The sequence below is a fragment of the Budorcas taxicolor genome, chromosome 4 (genome assembly GCF_023091745.1).
Source record: "Budorcas taxicolor isolate Tak-1 chromosome 4, Takin1.1, whole genome shotgun sequence".
NCBI classification, from domain to species: domain Eukaryota; kingdom Metazoa; phylum Chordata; class Mammalia; order Artiodactyla; family Bovidae; genus Budorcas; species Budorcas taxicolor.
In genome coordinates, this window is record NC_068913.1 from 31,398,546 (window position 1) to 31,418,055 (window position 19,510).

Consider the following 19,510-nt stretch of genomic DNA (forward strand, 5'->3'; position numbering starts at 1 on the left):
AGTGGGATCAGTATAAGCTGAATACCGTGCCCCTAAAAACTAGACACATCAGACATACCCAAACTGAGGGCCCTTCTACCAAGTATGTGACAGATATTCCTCAAAACTGTCAAGTTCATAAAAAATAAGAACAACTGAAAAATTGTCACAGTCAAGAGAATCTTAAGGAGTCATGATGATTAAATGCAATGTGATATCCTGGAACAGGAAAAAAGGGATCATAAGTAAAAATTAAGGAAATCTGAATAAAATTTGGAGTCTAGTTAAAAATAACATAGTATATATTAGTTTATTAGTTGTGACACATGCACTATAGAAATATCAGATGATGATACTGGAGTATACTATGTGCAGGTACATGGGTACTGTACTTCCTTTGCAAATTTTCTGTAAGTCTAAAACTATTCTAAAATTAAAAATTTAAAGAAACTAAAAAAGTCTCATTACATTTTTTACTAACCTTTTATACCATTCATAAGGATCCTTCCATATAAGGAAGGTTTAGAATTACCACATAAAAGTAAATAAGAGACTGAGGAAAACAAGGCAAACAATAAATATTCATTGCCTAAATATATCCACTCATTAGTTTAATAAAAAATTATGCATTTGGCAATATGAAAAATGAAGGAAGCCCTAAGCATTGTAGTACTTAGACCTCTCTTCTACTACAGGGTATGTTACATAAATATCATCCATAGAAACTCACAATGTCCATTATCAGACTTTGCTGAAGTTAAGAAAAAGAAAGCTTCCTACCTACAATGCAGTTAGTTGATACTCAGTTCACTTTTTCATTATATTTACATAATATCATTAAAATATCTATCTCATTGGCGATTTTTGCAGAACTTCAAGATTGGCCACCTGGGGTGCTGTAAACATGCTTCTTTTGTTTGACTTTCTTTTTCTTAACAGTTTTTTGACTTACCATAACTGCACGTACTAAAGTATACAATTGGAAAAGTTTGGGCATATATATACACTTATGAAACCATCACCATAATCAAATCTGTCAACCAGTCACTCCCAAATATTTTCACATGCTTTTTGTAATCCCTCCATCCCAACCCCTCTACCCTTCTTTGACTCTTGACAGCCATTGATTTGTTTACTGCCACTATAGAGCGGTTTGTATTTTCTGGAGCTTATAGTATGTATTCTTTTCTGGCTTCTTTCACTCAGTGTAATTGTTTTGAGACTCATCCATGTTTAGTTCCTTTTTTATTGGTGGATGGTGTTCCATTATATAGATATAACACAGTTAGAGTTATTGGTATTGATGCCCATTTGAGTTATTTGGTTTGTTTGCAGGTTTTGAATATTAACGGATAACGAAGCTCTGAACATCCATATGTCATTTTTTTCTGTGGGCATACACTTTCGTTTCTCTTAGATAAATACCTAAAATTTGAATGGGTGAATCTTATAGTAGGAGTATATTTAAGTTTTTCATTAAGTGCCAAACTATTTTCCTTTTATGTTCTTTTCTTTTCATAGATACCTTTTTTTATTCTTTCTTTTTTTGTTTTTTTGTTAGGAAAATATGATAACACATTTACAGTAGACTTGGAAACAGCAGAACAAAGGTACATATAGTTCCACTCTATATTACAATTACTTTTAAGCAGATAAATCAAGATTTTTATTGATGTTTCAATACCAATCTCTCAAAAATTAATAGGATGAATAGACAGAAAAGTAGAAGGATATAGTAGATCTGAAAAGCACTATGAACCAACTCAACATAAATAAGATTTATACAACTTTCACACAACAGCAGGATACAAATTCTATTCAACTTCCTATAGTCTATAAACCCTGACTATAAACCCCTATAGACTATAGACCCTGGAACATATCCAGGGATATAAAACAAGATGCAAAAAATGTATGGCCTAAAGATAGTGAAATAATAGTCTGTTCTCTTATCACTGTGGAATTATGTTAGAAAGCAATATCAAAAAATATTTGAAAATAACCCACATATTTTCAAGTGCAATGTGACATTTACCAAGACAGATACTTGATTTAGCCATTGAAAGCCTCAATAAAATTCAGTTCAGTTCAGTTTAGTTCAGTCACTCAGTCATGTCCTACTCTTTGCAGCCCCGTGGACTGCAGCATGCCAAGCCTCCCTGTCCATCACCAACTCCCAGAGTTTACCCAAACTCATGTCCATTGAGTTGGTGATGCCATCCAACCATCTCATCCTCTGTCATCCCCTTCTCCTCCTTCCTTCAATCCTTCCGAGCATCAGGGTCTTTTCCAATGAGTCAGTTCTTTGCATCAGGTGGTCAAAGTATTGGAGTTTCAGTTTCAACATCAGTTCTTCCAGTGAACACTCAGGACTGATCTCCCTTAGGATAAACTGGTTGGATCTCCTTGCAGTCCAAGGGATGCTCAAGAGTCTTCTCCAACACCACAGTTCAAAAGCATCAATTCTTCAGCACTCAGCTTCCTTTATAGTCCAACTCTCACATCCATACATGACTACTGGAAAAACCATAGCCTCGACTAAACGGACTTTTGTGGGCAAAGTAATTTCTCTGCTTTTTAATGTACTATCTAGGTTGGTCATAACTTTCCTTCCAAGGAGTAAGCGTCTTTTAATTTCATGGCTGCAATCACCATCTGCAGTGATTTTGGAGTCCCCAAATATAAAGCCTGCCACTGTTTCCACTGTTTCCCCATCTATTTCCCATGAAGTGATGGGACCAGATGCCATGATCTTAGTTTTCTGAATGTTGAGCTTTAAGCCAACTTTTTCACTCTGCTCTTTCACTTTCATCAAGAGGCTCTTTAGTTCAATTAAGTTAAAAGACTGAAAAAACAAAGAGGGCAGCTGCAGAAAAGAAAGCATTTAAATGAGAAATTAATATCAAAAATACTTTAAAACCCCCATGTATTTGGAAATTAAATATCCACTTTCAAATTAAATATCTAAGGAGCCATAACAAGGAAAATTAGAAAATATTTGTAACAAAATAAAAATGAAAAGAACTTAGAATTAGTCACATGCAGCTGAAGCTGCTCAGTGCAACTAAATGCAATGTGGAATCTTGAATAAGGTATGAAAACAATTAATGGGCACCAGCAGAAAGTTTTGTGAAATTTGAACAAAATCTGTCCTTTAGTTTGTATTACTGTATCACGTTAATTTTTTTTTTACAACATAGTATTTCTTTAAATTATCAGAATCAGATTACAAGTTTCCAGCCTCATTCAGATTTTTTAATCACTAAAATAATAAACTTTCTAGACTTTTAGCAGTCATACTAGATGCCAGAATAAATGGAATTATATCAAAGTTTTGAGTGAATATAAATTAAATATCTAACATTCTGTTTGTACTGAGTATAACAGGTGTAAAATGTCATAAATTCTTTAGCTAAGCAAAAATTCATGTTTTCTAAAATATATATTATACATAGTATTTATATACATGTGTGGGTATACAAAAGCTTTTCTACTACACTTGATAAAGATTTGAGAAAGAACAACAAAGAACAGATGGAGAAACTGGAAAACATAAACCAAATGAAGTACGAGCACTGAATATGAAATAGTAAAAGTGAAACAAACTAGATAAAAATAAAAGATCATCATATAATCCAGTTGTTTTTAAACATGGATGCTCATTAGAATCATACCTGGAGCTTTGGAAAAAGAAACAATACCCAGGCATTTGCATTTTTCAAAAAATTACAAGATAATTGTAATGTGCATCTGGATTTTTAAAAATCATTATAGGTTTTTGTATTAAATGTTAGTTTTAGTGGTATAGAATTCTGTTATTTTCTGTTGAACAATCATGATACAATGGAATTAAAACAAATAATAGTTACATAATCACAACAGTAAAAGATATTTATCAGCTATATGAGAATTCCTGCTACTCCACATACTTGCCAACACTTGGTATATCCAGACATATTAATTTTAGAACTGTTTAGTGGTGCTTTATTTTTATTTTAATTTGAGTTTTACTGATGACTAATGATCATTCAGTTTTGCTGAATGATGCTAAAGCTGAAACTCCAGTACTTTGGCCACCTCATGTGAAGAGTTGACTCACTGGAAAAGACTCTGATGCTGGGAGGGATTGGGGGCAGCAGGAGAAGGGGACGACAGAGGATGAGATGGCTGGATGGCATCACAGACTTGATGGACGTGATTCTGAGTGAACTCCGGGAGTTGGTGGTGGACAGGGAGCCCTGGCGTGCTGCGATTCATGGGGTCGCAAAGAGTTGGACACGACTGAGCGACTGAACTGAACTGAATGATGTTGAGCATTTTTATGTGCTTTTTGAACATCCATATCTCTTCTTTTTTTATTATATTTTATTTTTAACTATAAGATAATTGCAATATTGTGATAGCTTCTGCAATACATCAGCATGAATCATATCTCTTCTTTTTTAAAGTTTCCATTCATGTGTTATGCTTATACCATTTTTTGATTGGTCATTTGATCTCTTGTCATTGAGTTTTGAGATTTCTTTATATATTCTTTACATTCTGAATATAAGGACTTTATCAGATAACTGGAAAATATTTCTTTAATCTGAGACTTGTCTTTCCATCCTCTTAGTATCTTCCAAAGAACAGAAGTCTTTGATTTTGATGAAGTTTAGTTTATCATTTTTCCCTTTATAAATCAAGCTTTTGGTGTTCTACTTAAGAAATTTTTAGCCAAATTCAAGATCAAAAACATTATTTCCCTGCTTTTCTTCAAGAAGTATTATAGTTTTAGTTTTTACATTTAGGTTTATGATCAATTTTGAGTTAATTTCTGTACATGGTGCCATGTATGGTTTGAAGTTTGTTTTATTTTTGGTTTGTTTTATTTTCTTTGCACATTAACTTTCAACTGTTTCAGCAATATTTGTTGAAAAAACTGCTTATCTCTGCACTGAATTAGTTTTACATCTTTGTAGAAAATCAGTTTTTCCATATATGTATGGGTGTATCTTTGGTCTCTCTTATACTGATGTCTCTTTTTGACTTATTTTCCTCCTTTATATTTAATTGTTTTCTGCTTGGATCTTTATTATTTCCTTTCTTCTGCTTACTTTGAGTTTAACTATCTCTTCCCTTTTTTGTTTTCTTAGGTTGACTCTGAGGTCATTTACTTGAAAAATGTTATTTGGTTTCCAAGTATTTAGGGAGTTTCCAAAGATCTTTCTGTATTAAATTTTAATTTAATACTATTGTGGTCAAAGAACATACTTTGTATGATTTGAATATAAAGTCATACTTGTATGACTTCAATTTATTAAGATGCTTTAAGAAACAGAATATGGTCTGTCTTGGTAAATATTCTATGTAAACTTGGAAATAATATGCATTTGCTGTTGTTGATCAAATGTTCTATGAATACTGATTATGGGAAATTGGTTGATAGTGTTATTCAAGCCTTCTTTATCCTTACAGATAGTCTGTGTACTTGCTTTATAAATTGAGGGAGAGTTATTGAATTATCCATCTTTCATTGTGGATTGGACTTGTCCTTGCAGTTATGTTCATTTTGGTGTCATGTATTTTGGAACTCTGCTGTGATGTACATAAACATTCAGGATTACCAGGTCTTCTTGATTAATTGATCCCTCCATCATTATGGAATATGCTCCTTTACTCTGGTTATATCCTTTGCGCCTTAGTTTTCTTTGTCTAATACTGATAATACAGTCCACTCCAGCTTTCTTTTACTTAGAGTTAGCATGGTACGTTTTTTTCATCCTTTGCTGTAGGCTTATTTGTGTCTTGATTTTAAAAATGTGTTTCTTTGTAGTTGGCATACAGTTGGGTCTTGGTTTTGTGCTCAGTCTGACAATCTTTGACTTTTAATTGGGGCATTCAAACTATTTACATTTTCTGTGATTATTAGATCCCCTGGAGAAGGAAATGGCAAACCACTCCAGGATTCTTGCCTGGAAAACACTATGAGCAGAGGAGCCTGGCAGGATATAGACCGTGGGGTCACAAGAGTCAGATATGACTTAGCGACTAAACCACCCAATTTATTATTATTATTTTTTCCACTGGAAAGAAGTTTATCATCTTTAGACTCAACAAATTAACAGGGGTGCATGCAAGACTACGCCAGGCCCAGGGTTTTGTGGCTCCTAGAGACAGGCTCACTTACAGCAAACCCACAGGGAAATGAGGGGAGAAGTGAGCAGATTTGGTCTTGAACTTGAGGGGAGAGAGTGATGATTCTCTGTCTGGGGAATGGGGAACAGCAGGAAGCAGTTGGGGGTTGGGGGAGGTGCTCTGGGTGGGTGCAGAGGGGCATTCCCCTACCCCTGGGGCTGAGTGGGGTGGAAAGAGAAATGAGGCCCCTCCCCTCAGTGGTGAAGGAAAAGGCACTAGGCTCAGTCTCTTCCCGCCCCACCCTGTCCATGGAAGAGGTAGGGTCCTTGTCCCCTCGCTCCTTTCAAGGGCTCAGAAGCTGTTCCCTGTTGAGCCTCTGGAAGAAGCTTTTGCCGAACTCATAAGTGCTGATCATGATGGCGCAGGAAGGGGTGGCCTTGATGATCCTCGGGAGGAAGCCTGCAAAGAGGCCCCTGGTGCCTGACTCGGCCAGGATCCTCAGGAGCAGCAGCCACGTGGAGTCGGTGTACGGGGGCATCACTCTCACAGCCTTCACTGCTCCTAGCGCGACCTGGCGCTGAGTCTTCACCACGTCGAAGGGTAGAGTCAGGGTGGCCGCCACCATCCCTGAGATGCCGCCAGCGACAAAGCTGATGCCCACGGAGGTCTGGTCCTTTGGCCTGAGTCCACTCAGCCAGCTCTTCACCAGTTCATAGTTGAACCAGTACAGAGCTGAGAAGGGCACATCCAGAAGGGCAGTGGGACCCCAGCCCAGCCAGAGTGAGCACCAGCCACCCTGAGCCTCAGCTGCTCGGACACAGGTGCCCAGCTCACGGTATGATAGGTGCTGAGCCTGCAGCTTTGTCCGCACCAGCTCTAGGGGTCTGATCACAGTCACTGTGCCCAGGCGGGCCAGCGCGCCAGCCACCATGGGAGCGTAGAGGTCAGAGGTCAGAGGTCAGGGCTCGACCGCACAGGAAGGCCTTGAGTTGGTCCTGGGCGGTGAAGTAGGCGGCAGTGGCTGGCACAGTCATCACCAGGGTTAAACCACCCAAATTAAATAGATAATCTTTGCTGTTTTTTCTACTCTTATTTCTGTTTTCCGCTGCACTTGTTTCTGTTTTCCGCTGTACTTGTTTCTGTTTTCCTCATGTTCTCCCTTTACATGGATTAACTGAATACTTTTTATTATCCCATTTTATCTCTTTTGTAAGTATATTAGCTATAACTCTTTTTTATTTCAGTGACAGGTTTAAGGTTTAGAGTATGTACCTTTAACTTTTCACCATCTACCCTCAAATGACGTTATATCACCTCACGTATAGTAGAAAAAACTTACTTCCATTCCTCCCTTTCTGGCCTTCAAGCTATTATTATTATTATTTTCTAGCAAGAGATGCAAGAGACATGGGTAGGGAAGATCCCCTGAGGTAGGAAATGGCAACCCACTCCAGTATTGTTGCCAGGAAAATTCCAAGGACACAGGAGCGTGGTGGGCTGCAGTTCATGGGGTCACAAAGAGTCAGACATGACTGGGGCAACTGAGCATGCACAATAATAATATACATGTGTTGTACACTTATGCATGTGTTATAAACCCCAAGCTGTTAATACATTGGGCTTGCCCTCAGTAAATTGTCAAGGGTCTGCAGCCTGAAAACAGTTAATGGTATAAAAGCTATTATTTACTGCAAACTTTCCATCTTTGAGGCATGGTACCAAGAATATTGGTACCTCTTATATAGCAAAAAAAACTTGCATTAGTATACTTCCACAACTGAGCGACTTTCACTTTCACTTCACTTCACCAAGAACATTAATCTGCATGATAACCCTAAAATATAGGTAGCATAATTTACCACATTTAATAAATGAGGAAACTAGTCTTGAGATCGCAGACCCAAAAAGTGGCAGAAAAAAGACTGAAACCTAGGAACTGTGACTCCAGAGAACACAAATGATGAAGAAATTATTAAAAATTAAACTTTCCTTTATAAGCATGGTATATTTTATGGTCTATATATGAGATTGTTTACCATTTGTACTTAATTAGCATGTAATACAGTAAGTTGGACTTCCTAGGTGGCTCAGTGGTAAAGAATCTGCCTGCTAATGCAGGAGACATGGGTTTGATCCCTGGGTCAGCAAAATCTCCTAGAGGAGGAGCTGGGAACCCACTCCAGTATTCTTACCTGGAATATCCCATGGACAGAGGAGCCTGGCAGGCTACAGTCCCCAGGGTCACAAAAGAGTCAGACACAACTTAGCAACTAAACAACAACATTATGTCCATCAATATATATGTCAGAGTAACTGTATTGTGAGTTTTAATTGAAACAGTGGGCTCCATTCCTAGTTTATTGCTCGCTTAGCTATTCATGCAGTGTGATGATCTGCTTTCAAACTAAAAAAATCAAGGGCAATTTGGTGCCAGTCATATTATCTCATATTATTTTTTAAAAAGATCTAAAATATAGGTAGGCCTGCTGAGGGCAGTAATAACTACTCTATCTAATCTATGTGACAGAAGATGTGGATTAACTGTGATACAAGTTTAGATGCTTTTAATAATAATTACAGTCTGATTATTAGAATGTTATTGAGGTCATGACAAGAAGAAACACTGGTAAAATATACATGACATTAAATTTACCATTTTAAAACCATTAAAGAAAAATTTACTGACATATACTTGACTTACAATATTATATAGTTTCAGTTGTACAACATAGTGATTCAATATTTTTATAGATTACACTACATATAAATTTATTATAAAATTTTAGCTATATTGGCTGTGCTACATTTTTCTGTATATACATAATACTTGTTAAAAAGTTAAAAACATATATTATCTTGAATCTGTACCTGTAGTTTAGAGATGAAAAATAAGAAATAATTAGTTACTTTTAGTTACTGATAGCCAGGCAGTTGTTAGGTGGCTCAGATTAAATAGTCTTTAGTTTCCTTTCCAGCTCTAAGATACTGTGTCAGTGTTTAAGTATTTATTTATTTATTTTTGGCTGCACTGGGTTTTCTTTCCAGTGCGAGCAGCTGCAGTGAGTAGGGGCTACTGTCTAGTTGCAGTGCATAGGCCCTCATTGTGGTGGCCTCTCTTCTTGCAGATCATGGGCTCTAGGGTGCGAGGATTCAGTAGTTGTGACTCACAGGCCCTAGAGCATAGGCTCAAAAGTTGTGGACACAGGCTTAGTCGCTCTGCAGCATGTGGGATCTTCCCAGACCAGGGACTGAACCCGTGTCTCCTGCATTGGCAGATGGATTCTTTAACACTGGGCCACCAGGGAAGCCCTACTATGGTTTTATAAATTCAACAATTTGGAATCTAACTTCCTGCTTTTTAATTTTAATTTCTATTGGCCTTCCAAATCAGCTAAAGTTTTCAAATTTCTATATCCAAAGGTAAGATTCTTTTATACTTAAATAATAGTATAAGTTTTCCTGAATATTCCGAGTTTATTTTTCCTACTAACATTCATTTTCTATGCTTATTGCTTTATAGGCAAGCAAAGGTCGGACTACAATTGTAGTAGCTCACCGGCTTTCCACGATTCGAAGTGCAGATATGATTGTGACCATAAAAGATGGGATGGTGGTGGAAAAAGGGACACATGCTGAATTAATGGCAAAACAGGGTCTATATTATTCACTTGCAATGTCACAGGTAATGTTTACATAACATATGTTGCGTTTGCATATTTTAACTTTTCAGAGATCATGCCATGCTAGAAAACAGAAGTCCTGAATTATTATCTTATGTTTCATGAGGCAATCAAGGATATTCATAGTTCCTTAGTTAAGAAATTCAGTGTGTCTAATATCCTCAGCATTGTTATAGATAATGGTGAAAGTTAAAGAACTAATTGGTATATATATAATATATATACATACATATATAGTATTTTTACCTAATATTTGCCATGAAGATAACAAATAGGCTTGAAAGCTTGTATCTGGCAGATCCAGAATAATCTAACTCTGTATACTGTGATCTTTTTGTTAAAACACAAAGACCTATAACACACAGTCCCTACTTAAAGGCTTAAAACTTACTTAGCTACAGAGGTAAAATGCAGAATCATGCATACAGATGCTACAAGTTGTAGAAATAAGAAGCAAGATTGTTGGAGACATGAATCCCATGAAAGGATTCATGAAGAAATCTTGCAGGCAAGCAGCGGGGTAAGGAGAAGAAATCTAGGTAATATGAAAGTAAGAAGGAGCTTGGTTTGGAAGTCAACAGAAAGGAGACCAGAAAGTAATAATGAGTGTTGGGAGGATAATGGAAAATTTGGATAATGAAGATCAGACCATGTAAAGATTAAGACTTCCTGTGTAGAAAGCGCCTAACCCAGTGCCTAACACACAATGGGCACTCAAAAACTATCTGCTAAATGAAAGGATGTATAATACATGTCCATACTGTGTATACACATTGTCACAGGTATACCGGAAAGCTTATGTTAGGTAATCAAGAGGATACATGACAATACTGGGGCAAGCTGGCAAATCCCAAATTTGGGATCCAAATTTCTGCATGTCATGTGATCTACCCTACTGAATTTCAGTTTTTTGTTAGGGCACATTAACGTAAGTGGTAGTGATTAGGCTCTAGCTATCTTCATTCTGCCTTCTTCTCTTGGTCAAGAAGGCAGCCCTCTTTCCAAGGGGTCTTCTGCAGGCAACTAATATTAACCTTTTTTTGGTTTATTTTACTTCTTTAACTTTCTGACTATATTTTTTATATCAACATTATTATTTCACAAATTAGGAAATTTAGAAAGCTATGAGCCTATATCTCACAAAACTTAGAATTTCAGACCCCAGCTTTCTCCATATGCTAGAATGAAGGATTTTTAAACACAACCTATCAAGCAAAGATAGTTTTAAAAAGAGAGAGAGAAAATAAAAAGTTTGGAAATATAATCTCACACTTGATTAATTTTAAAACTTCTGTATTTCAATTTTATTTCATGTTAGGCCATATTCTTCTTTAAAGATAAAATTTATGTGTTATTTGCCAGTTGAATTTGTCTGATTTTAATTCCATAGTAAATGTAACAATTTATGAATTTCAAATTTGCAAACTAATAATTGTAAAAAATAAAAGGAAATAATTATAGTCAAACTAACCCTATTTTAAGATTCTTAAAAACTACTACACTCAGATCTTTCTTTGAAGCAACACATATTTCATTATAGCCAAACTAAAACTCCATTTTTTATGTGTTAGGTTAAAGAGCTCCACAATGTAAGGAAAACAAAAATGGAGTGTTTATGGTATAACTGTGTAAAACTTCTATTCAAAATCTTATTCAGAATGGATTAGTACTCTCTGATTATCTAAAATAATGTTCATTCTGATATAATAATATAATTTTTAATATTAATACTCAATGAACAACTCTAATATTCTGGAAACTGTATATAATAAACATAACATACATGATATCTGCATAAACAGTAACACAGTTCTGAAACTCTGGATGGACTTATTTGCTACCATTGCCTGTAGTGTCCAAATGAATCAGTTTATGACAATTCATGATTTTCTTAAGTATTACAAAGTTATAAAGGCCCTGGTTGGGCCTTCATCATCCTAACCAAACTCTTCATTTCTGTCTTTACCCCTCCTCCCATGTCTTCATAAGGAAGTCACTAAAACTGGCCTTACTTCCTGGAGTAGCAAGAAAAACAAAAACTAGACTTAGAGGAATCTGGTTTAGAACTTTATCCTATTCTATGATTTAAGCAATTTCTTTAAGGTTAATTTGATGTCTTTGGAATTTCTCATTCTTTTGGAGCTGACCCCACCAAATTTGCTTTTTAGTTTGTTTGGAATGGGCAGCAGTGGCCAGCCTGCAAAATATTATTGTCTCCTGAGATCTATCTCCTACCTAGGGCCAGCTTCACATTTGAGTGCCTAACTATATGTTATAAATTTGTAAGCTCCAGAAAAGGCTGGGAAGAAGGAATCGGAGAGAGAGAGAGAGAGTATATTTGAGTCATTGCCCTCACAAAGCTCATTTTACTAAGATCTGTTCTTGCTAGAGGAATAATTGTTTTTAATTAAGGCATTATTTTCTGTGGTTAATTATACAGGTCTTTGGGGGGAAAGACACAATAAGCTATTGTCACTCACTAACATTTTAGTATGAATTGGACTTACTGGTTCTGTATTGAGTCTAAAAACTTCAGCAAGAACTGCTCAGAAATACACCACTTGCAGTAACAAAGGCAGTACAATTTTAGAGGGATGCTTAATAGAGTTGCTTTGAATTTTTAAGGCATTATTCTGGTGATAACATGGGTATTCTTCATTTAAGGATATTAAAAAAGCTGATGAACAGATAGAATCGGTGGCTTATTCTGCTGAAAAAGATACCAGCTCAATTCCTCTGTGCTCTGTGAATAGCATGAAGTCAGATTTTACTGACAAGTTTGAGGAATCCACCCAATATAAAGAGGTAATGGGTCAACTATCAACAAGTTACCAACATGTTCTCCAATGAATTTTGATACAATCCTTATAATATATTTAGAATGTATATATTATAAAATATTATTATAGCACTTAGGTTACCAAACCTAAGTCTTTGCCGAACTTCACTCTAACATCACTGTGACTGTAAAAAAGAAGCCTTCAAATAAGACTGCACTGAATGTCAGAGGTCATTATTGGGGCAAGAAATCTTGTGAGAATCCTTTCCTATATGGCAAACCATGGGTTAAAACAGTGGCTCGTGTGGTGTGGTACTAACAATGATGCTCAAGGTCAATCTAAGTCATGTTAAGACCCAAATCCACTCCACACACTGGATGCAGATAAGCACTAGCACATACAGGATCCAGTCTTTCAACCCCAGGGTGCAACCCTAATAGCTTTGCTCAGCTGGGCAAGGAGTACTTGTTCCCACGCTTGCTTCCCTACACCTACCCCCAGGCTCTTCCTGAGTCCAGATCAGTCTCCTTTAAGCCTCCTCATGTCTCATAACTCTCTGTACTATCTCTTCAGCCTTCATTCTTACCTCTAGTCTAATTTCTCTTTCCCATTCAGCCTCCCTTTTCTTAAAATTCCCAGCACCTTCTTTGGACCTCAACTTCCACTCTAACTCTTTCCCTCAGCATTCTTTCATAAAACCTAGTTCCATCTCACCGCAGCCTGTGATCCTTCCAGCCTCCTCATTCCCTAAGTCCAGCTCTCTCCTCAACCCCAGGCAACCTCACTCAGCCCTTCTGCTGCTTCTCAGTTGTAAACTCATACACCGTGAAGTCTCTCACCTCAGCCCCTGAATATTAGCTTCTGTTTTCCTAAACTCCAGCTCCCATATCATCCACTCTTATCTTTGGCTCACTATTTCTCACCAACTGGAGTTCCCTTCTTCTCCTTCGGTTGACAAATACTTGAGATTGAATACCCCTTAGCCATTCCCGCCATCTTCCTGCCCACGCTTCCCAGGCTCATCTATTATCTGTCTAAAGCCCTGGGATGACCTGTCTCAAACCTCCTCCTCTGCCTTTCTCTGGCACTGCCAGTCTGTTGCTTTTAATTCTAGATGCAGTTTTTTTCCCTTTTTAGGTATGTGATCCTACATAGCATTCACATTTGTATGTTTGTTTATCTATTAATTTTATTTAAAAAATGCATTTATGTAAACATTAAAAGAACAATATTAAGTAAATAATAGCATAGGTAATTTTCTCTATGGCAAAAGGCCTGAATATAAGACAGTAAAGAGTTTATACTGTATAAGAATTTGTGAAATGCTGTGCAAGAGTGTAAAAAACACTATGTTAAAACATCTGTTAACAGCTACTGAACCTCCCACTGTAATTGTTAAAAACAGAATGAAAGTCCACCTTGAAGTCTGAAAATTCACTAGGTGTATAAAGTGGAATTTTAAAATCTGATAAAGGTGAAAATCATAAAATTAAAAAACAACTCAGACTTACAGAGAAAATGATAGGGTAAATTTATACTCTGATACAACTGCTCTGCTCCATACACATAGTAATGATAGAGAAAACATAAAAAGGGAAGAAACAATAAGACATATCCAGGCTCCAAAACAAGATAAATATCTCTACCTACTAGAAACAGAGCAGAAGTACCAAGTGGTTAGCTGGGCTTCAGTCATGCATCTCCTCTTTTGTTTCTGTTTTTTTTTAATTGGAGTTTAGTTGCTTTACAATGTTGTGTTAGTTTCTGCTGTACTACAAAGTGAATCAGTTATGCATATACACACAGCCACTCTTTTTTGGATTTCCTTCCCATTTAGATCGCCACAGAGCACTGAGTAGAGTTCCCTATACTATATAGCATGTCCTCACTAATTATCTATTTTATATGTAGTAGAAAAAGGAGACTACAGACTTGGTGACCAGTGCCTGGTGCTGTAGCGAGTAGAAAGCTGAGAGCCTGGAAGGACGGATACAGTCTTACCAAGGGAAGCAAGCCAAACTTCAGCTCCATGGCCATATTTGCAAATAACTTTTTCAGACTATAGTAATGCAATGAAAAGTGAACAGAGACTGTAAAAATAAATAATGAAATGGAAAATATGAAGTAGGATTTTAGAACAGAATTAATAGGAGGTTGGGTTGAGTCGGAAGACAGAAACCATACAATTTGAACAGAGACAGTTTAGTGTAACAAATCATTAGGGAATTAAAGTAATAGGAATTGGTTAGTTAAAATTAAGAGAACACTAAAGAATGCCGAGGTAGCAGATAAAAAGTGCCAGCCACTATCCCTGGGTGAAACAGAGACCCAAGGAAGAGCCCTCTTTAGTCCCTGCAACTAAATGACTCAGTGGCTAACAAAGAAGATACCAAGGTACCTTCCTGGTGAAGTTTACTTGAAATCTGTCCTTTAGGATGCCGGGGGAGGGTCTGAGCTTCAGAATAAAAAGATTCAACATTATTTGGAAGTCATTACTTCCCAAATTGGGTCCATAGTTCAAAGCAATCCCAGTCAACATCTTAGCAGATTTTTTGTAGAATTTGGCAAACTGATTCTAAATGGAAATTCAAAAAGATAAAAAGAGAAAAACTACTTTCATAAAGAAGAACAAACTTGTAGGATTTATAATTACTAATTCCAATTTTTAGTATAAAGCTATAGTAATCAAAATAATGTGCTATTAGAACAAAAATAGAGAAATAGATCAATAGAACAGAATAGAGAGAATCAAGAATTAGACCCACACACATATAGTCAGCTCTTTAGACAAAAGTGCAAAGGCAATTTAATATAGAATATATAGTCTTTTTCAATTTTATTTGTTTATTTTGGTTGCTGAGTCTTTGTTGCTGGGCGGAGACTCTTCTCCAGTTACCTACCACAAGTGGGAGCTACTCTAGTTGCTGTGCATGGAGTTCCCTTTGTGGTGGCCTCTCCTGTGGCTGAGCACAGGCTCTAGGGTGTGCAGGCTTCAATAGTTTTAGCACCCGGGCTCAGTAGTTGTGACTCTTGGGCTCTATAGTACAGGCTAGTTAATGGAGCATGGGCCCAGTTGCTTGGCAGCATGTGGGATCTTCCCTAACCAGGGATCAAACCTGTGTCTCCTGCACTGGCAGGCAGATTCTTCACCACTGAGCCACCAGGGAAGCCTCAAAAATATATAGTCTTTATAAGAAAAGATGCTGAAAGAAATACCTATGTATCCAAAAGAATCATCTTCAATCCACACTTCAAAACACAGATGAAAATTAACTATAAATTGAATTCAGACCTTACTGAAAAGCTAAAAATAGAAAGTTTTCATAAGAAAATATAGTAGAAAATCTTTATGGCTTTGAGTTAAGCAAAGATTTCTTAGCTACAACACAAAAATCACAATTTGTAAAAGAGAAAGATAGATAAGTTAGACTTCAAAATGAAGAAAATTTCTATTTGTAAAACTTTTTTTTTTTTGGCTGCATCACAAGGCTTGCAGCATCTTAGTTCCCTGACTAGGGACCAAACCCAGGCCCTGGCAGTGAAAGCACAGTGTCCTAGCCACTGGACTGTCAGGAAATTCCCAGTAAAACTTTTTAAGAAATGAACAGATAGACTATAAACTGTAAGAAAATATTTGTAAGTCACATATGTGATAAAGGACTTGTATCCAGAATATACAGAGAACTCCCAAAGCACAGTAATAAGAATACCAAAAACCCAATAGGAAAATGGGAAAAATATTTTAATAGACATTTTGACAAAGAAGATATGCATATGGGAAATGAGCATATGAAAATATGTCTAACATCATTAGGCATTGTTATTGTTTAATCACTCAGTCTTATCTGACTGTTTGCAACCCCATAACTGTAGTATGCCAGGTTTCCCTGTCCTTCATTAGGCATTAGAGAAGAACAAATTAATTATAATTGAGATGTCATGATACACCTTTTAGAATAGTTAAATCTAAAAAGACTGTACCAACTATTGATGGTGATGTGGAGCATCTGGAACCCTACATTTTGCTAGCGGGAATAAAAAGTAGTAATCCCAATTTGGCAAAATAGTTCAGTAGTTTCGTTAAAAGTTAAACATGCACCTACTATGATCCAGCCATTCTTTTTCTAGGTTTTATTGTTGTTGTTATTAGTTGCTAAGTCATGTCCAACCCTTTTTTGACCCCATGGACTGCAGTCCTCCAGGCTCTTCTGTCCATAGGATTTCCCAGACAAGAATATGGGACTGGGTTGCCATTTCCTTTTCCAGGGGATCTTCCCAATCCAGGGATCAAACCTGCGTCTCCTGCACTGGTAGGAGAGTTCTTCACCATTGAGTCACCAGGGAAGCCCTTCTGGGTGTTCACTCAAGAGAAATGAAATCATATCTCCACACAGTCTTATATGTGAATGATAGCAGCTTTATTTGTGATAGCCCATAACTTGGGATAATCCAATTTATGTCAAGAGGTAAACTGTGGTATATCCAAACAATGAAACACTTCTCAGCAATGAAAATGAATGAAATATTAATTCATAGAATAGCATGAATAAATCTCAAAGCAGTTATTTTGAACAAAAAGAAGCCACATGAAAAGAGTACATAGTATGTGATTTAATTTATATATATTAAATAAAACTCTAGAAATTGCAAAGCAGTCTATAGTGAAAAAAATATATCAGTGGTTGTAGGGGAAGAGCACGGGCAGCTGAGAAGTGTGTAAGAAAGGGATTAGAAGTCAGGAGGAAACTTACCAGGGTAAGGAGTATGTTCATTGTGTTGACTGTGGCAAAGCAGTCTATACTGACAAAAATATATCAGTGGTTGTAGGGGAAGAGCACTAGCAGCTGAGAAGTGTGGAAGAAAGGCATTAGAAATCAAGAGGAAACTTACCAGGGTAAAGAGTATGTTCATTATGTTGACTGTGGTGATAGTTTCATGGGTGTGTACTGAAGTCTAATCTTATGAAAATGTACACTTTATATACGTGTAGCTTCTATGAAAATTATAACTCAATAAAGCTTTAAAATATATCCGATTAAATTTTAAATTTTTGTTTTTTTAACGTTTAAAAATCTTTTCATATCTCTTTATAAAATGACTCTAATTTCATATATTTTTATATCAAGTTCTCTTAAAAACACACTATTAATATAACCTGTAACACAGTTAAGTAGTCCAGACTCTCATGATTTTACTAAAATTTTTCATTTTGTTTTTATTTCAATTTATTCTTTTCTCTCTTTATAGCAATAGTTAAGTAATACCCTTTTTTCAATCTTTTTCGTATTTTTAGAGGTTAAAAGGTATTTTACAGAAGCTGATAGACCTTTTACATTAGCTGGCTCTGTAATGTACTGGTATTGTGTCCTGGGACATGCTTGTAGTTTCATTACAAAATGAGATAATTTTGTAAAGAGTTTGACAAAAAAGAAAATCCATGTTTAGGACTTCACAAAGAGTTGGAATGGAACTTCTAAAATTTCTCTATATTCTGTTGGACAGTGACCTAACTGAAAAGTGAAGCTCTTTATGATGAAAATCCTCAGAAAACTTCAGAAAGGAAGATAATAGATAATCAAATTATTAAGTGAAAGTGTTAGTTGCTCAGTCGTTTCTGACTTTTTGCAACCTCATGGACTGTAGCCCATCAGGTCCTCTGTCCATGGGATTCTCCAGGAAAGAATACTGGAGTGGGTTGCCATTTCCTTCTCCAGGGGATCTTTGTGACCCAGAGATCAAACCCAGATCTCCCACATTGCAGGCAGATTCTTTACCATCTGAGCCACTAGGGAATCCCCCAATATAAATTTGGTTTAGCCATCCTGAAAATAGACTTTAAAGGCTTTAGAATTTTAAAAGTTCTTTTGTTCAAACAATAGAGTTTGTATTATAATTGCCAGGCTCAGATTAAAACAAGAATTATATACTATTTTATATCTTACCTGAAATCTTTCCCTGGTTATCAGGTTCATAAATTTCATTACTTCAACAGTGAATGCCATGAGGAAGTTTCAACATATAAAATGCCTAGTAGTTTGCTACCTACATTCCTATTCAAAAGACTTACTCACCACAGAATTTACTCACAAGATTTTTGAAGTTTCTTAAATAAATCCCCTAGGTATTCCAGACAAGAGAAAGGAGAGGTCATTATTATGTTATTTATCCTCTGATCATCATGACTACTACCTCCCCTATGGCACCCTCCATGGATCAGGAAGGACTGGCAGACACCAGTGTTATTTGCAATATTCATTCTCTGTATAAGACCCAAGATTTTTCATAACATTATCCTTCCTTTCACAATAACATCAATAATAGCTAACATTTATTTGGTATTTATTGTTGTTGTTCAGTAGTTAAGTCATGTCCGACTCTTTGACCCCATGGACTTCAGTGCACTAGGCCTCCGTGTCCTCTCCCAGAGTGTGCTCAGATTCATGACCATTGAGTCCGTGATGCTATCTAACCATCTCATCCTCTGCTGCCCTCTTCTGCTTTTGCCTTCAATCTTTCCCAGCATCAGGATCTTTTCTAACTAGTCAGTTCTTCGCATCAGGTGGCCAAAGTATTGCAGTTTCAGCTTCAGCAGCAGTCCTTCCAATGAATATTCAGGATTGATTTCCTTTAGAATTGACTGGTTGGATCTCCTTGCAGTCCAAGGGACTCTCAAAAGTCTTCTCCAACACCACAATTCAAAAGCATCAATTCTGCAGCACTTAGCCTTCTTTATGGTCCAACTCTCACATTCATACATGACTACTGGAAAAACCATAGCTTTGACTATATGTACCTTTGTCAGCAAAGTTGTATCTCTGCTTTTTAATATGCTATCTAGGTTTGTAATAGTTTTTCTTCTGAGAAGCAAGTGTGTTTTAGTTTTATGGCTGCAGTCCCCATCCACAGTAATTTTAGAGCCCAAGAAAGGAAAATCTGTCACTGCTTCCATTTTTT

The 19,510-nt window shown here is 36.5% G+C and overlaps 1 protein-coding gene across 1 annotated transcript in view; it reads left to right on the top strand.

The window, feature by feature from the left end:
• The window catches only part of ABCB5 (ATP binding cassette subfamily B member 5), a 116,872-nt gene that overhangs the window by 45,489 nt on the left and 51,873 nt on the right, over positions 1-19,510 (top strand). Inside the window, exons 15-16 of the mRNA XM_052638460.1 lie at positions 9,617-9,778; positions 12,441-12,581. Of these exons, the coding sequence (XP_052494420.1) occupies positions 9,617-9,778; positions 12,441-12,581 (303 nt within the window). The remainder of the gene's footprint in view (positions 1-9,616; positions 9,779-12,440; positions 12,582-19,510) is intronic.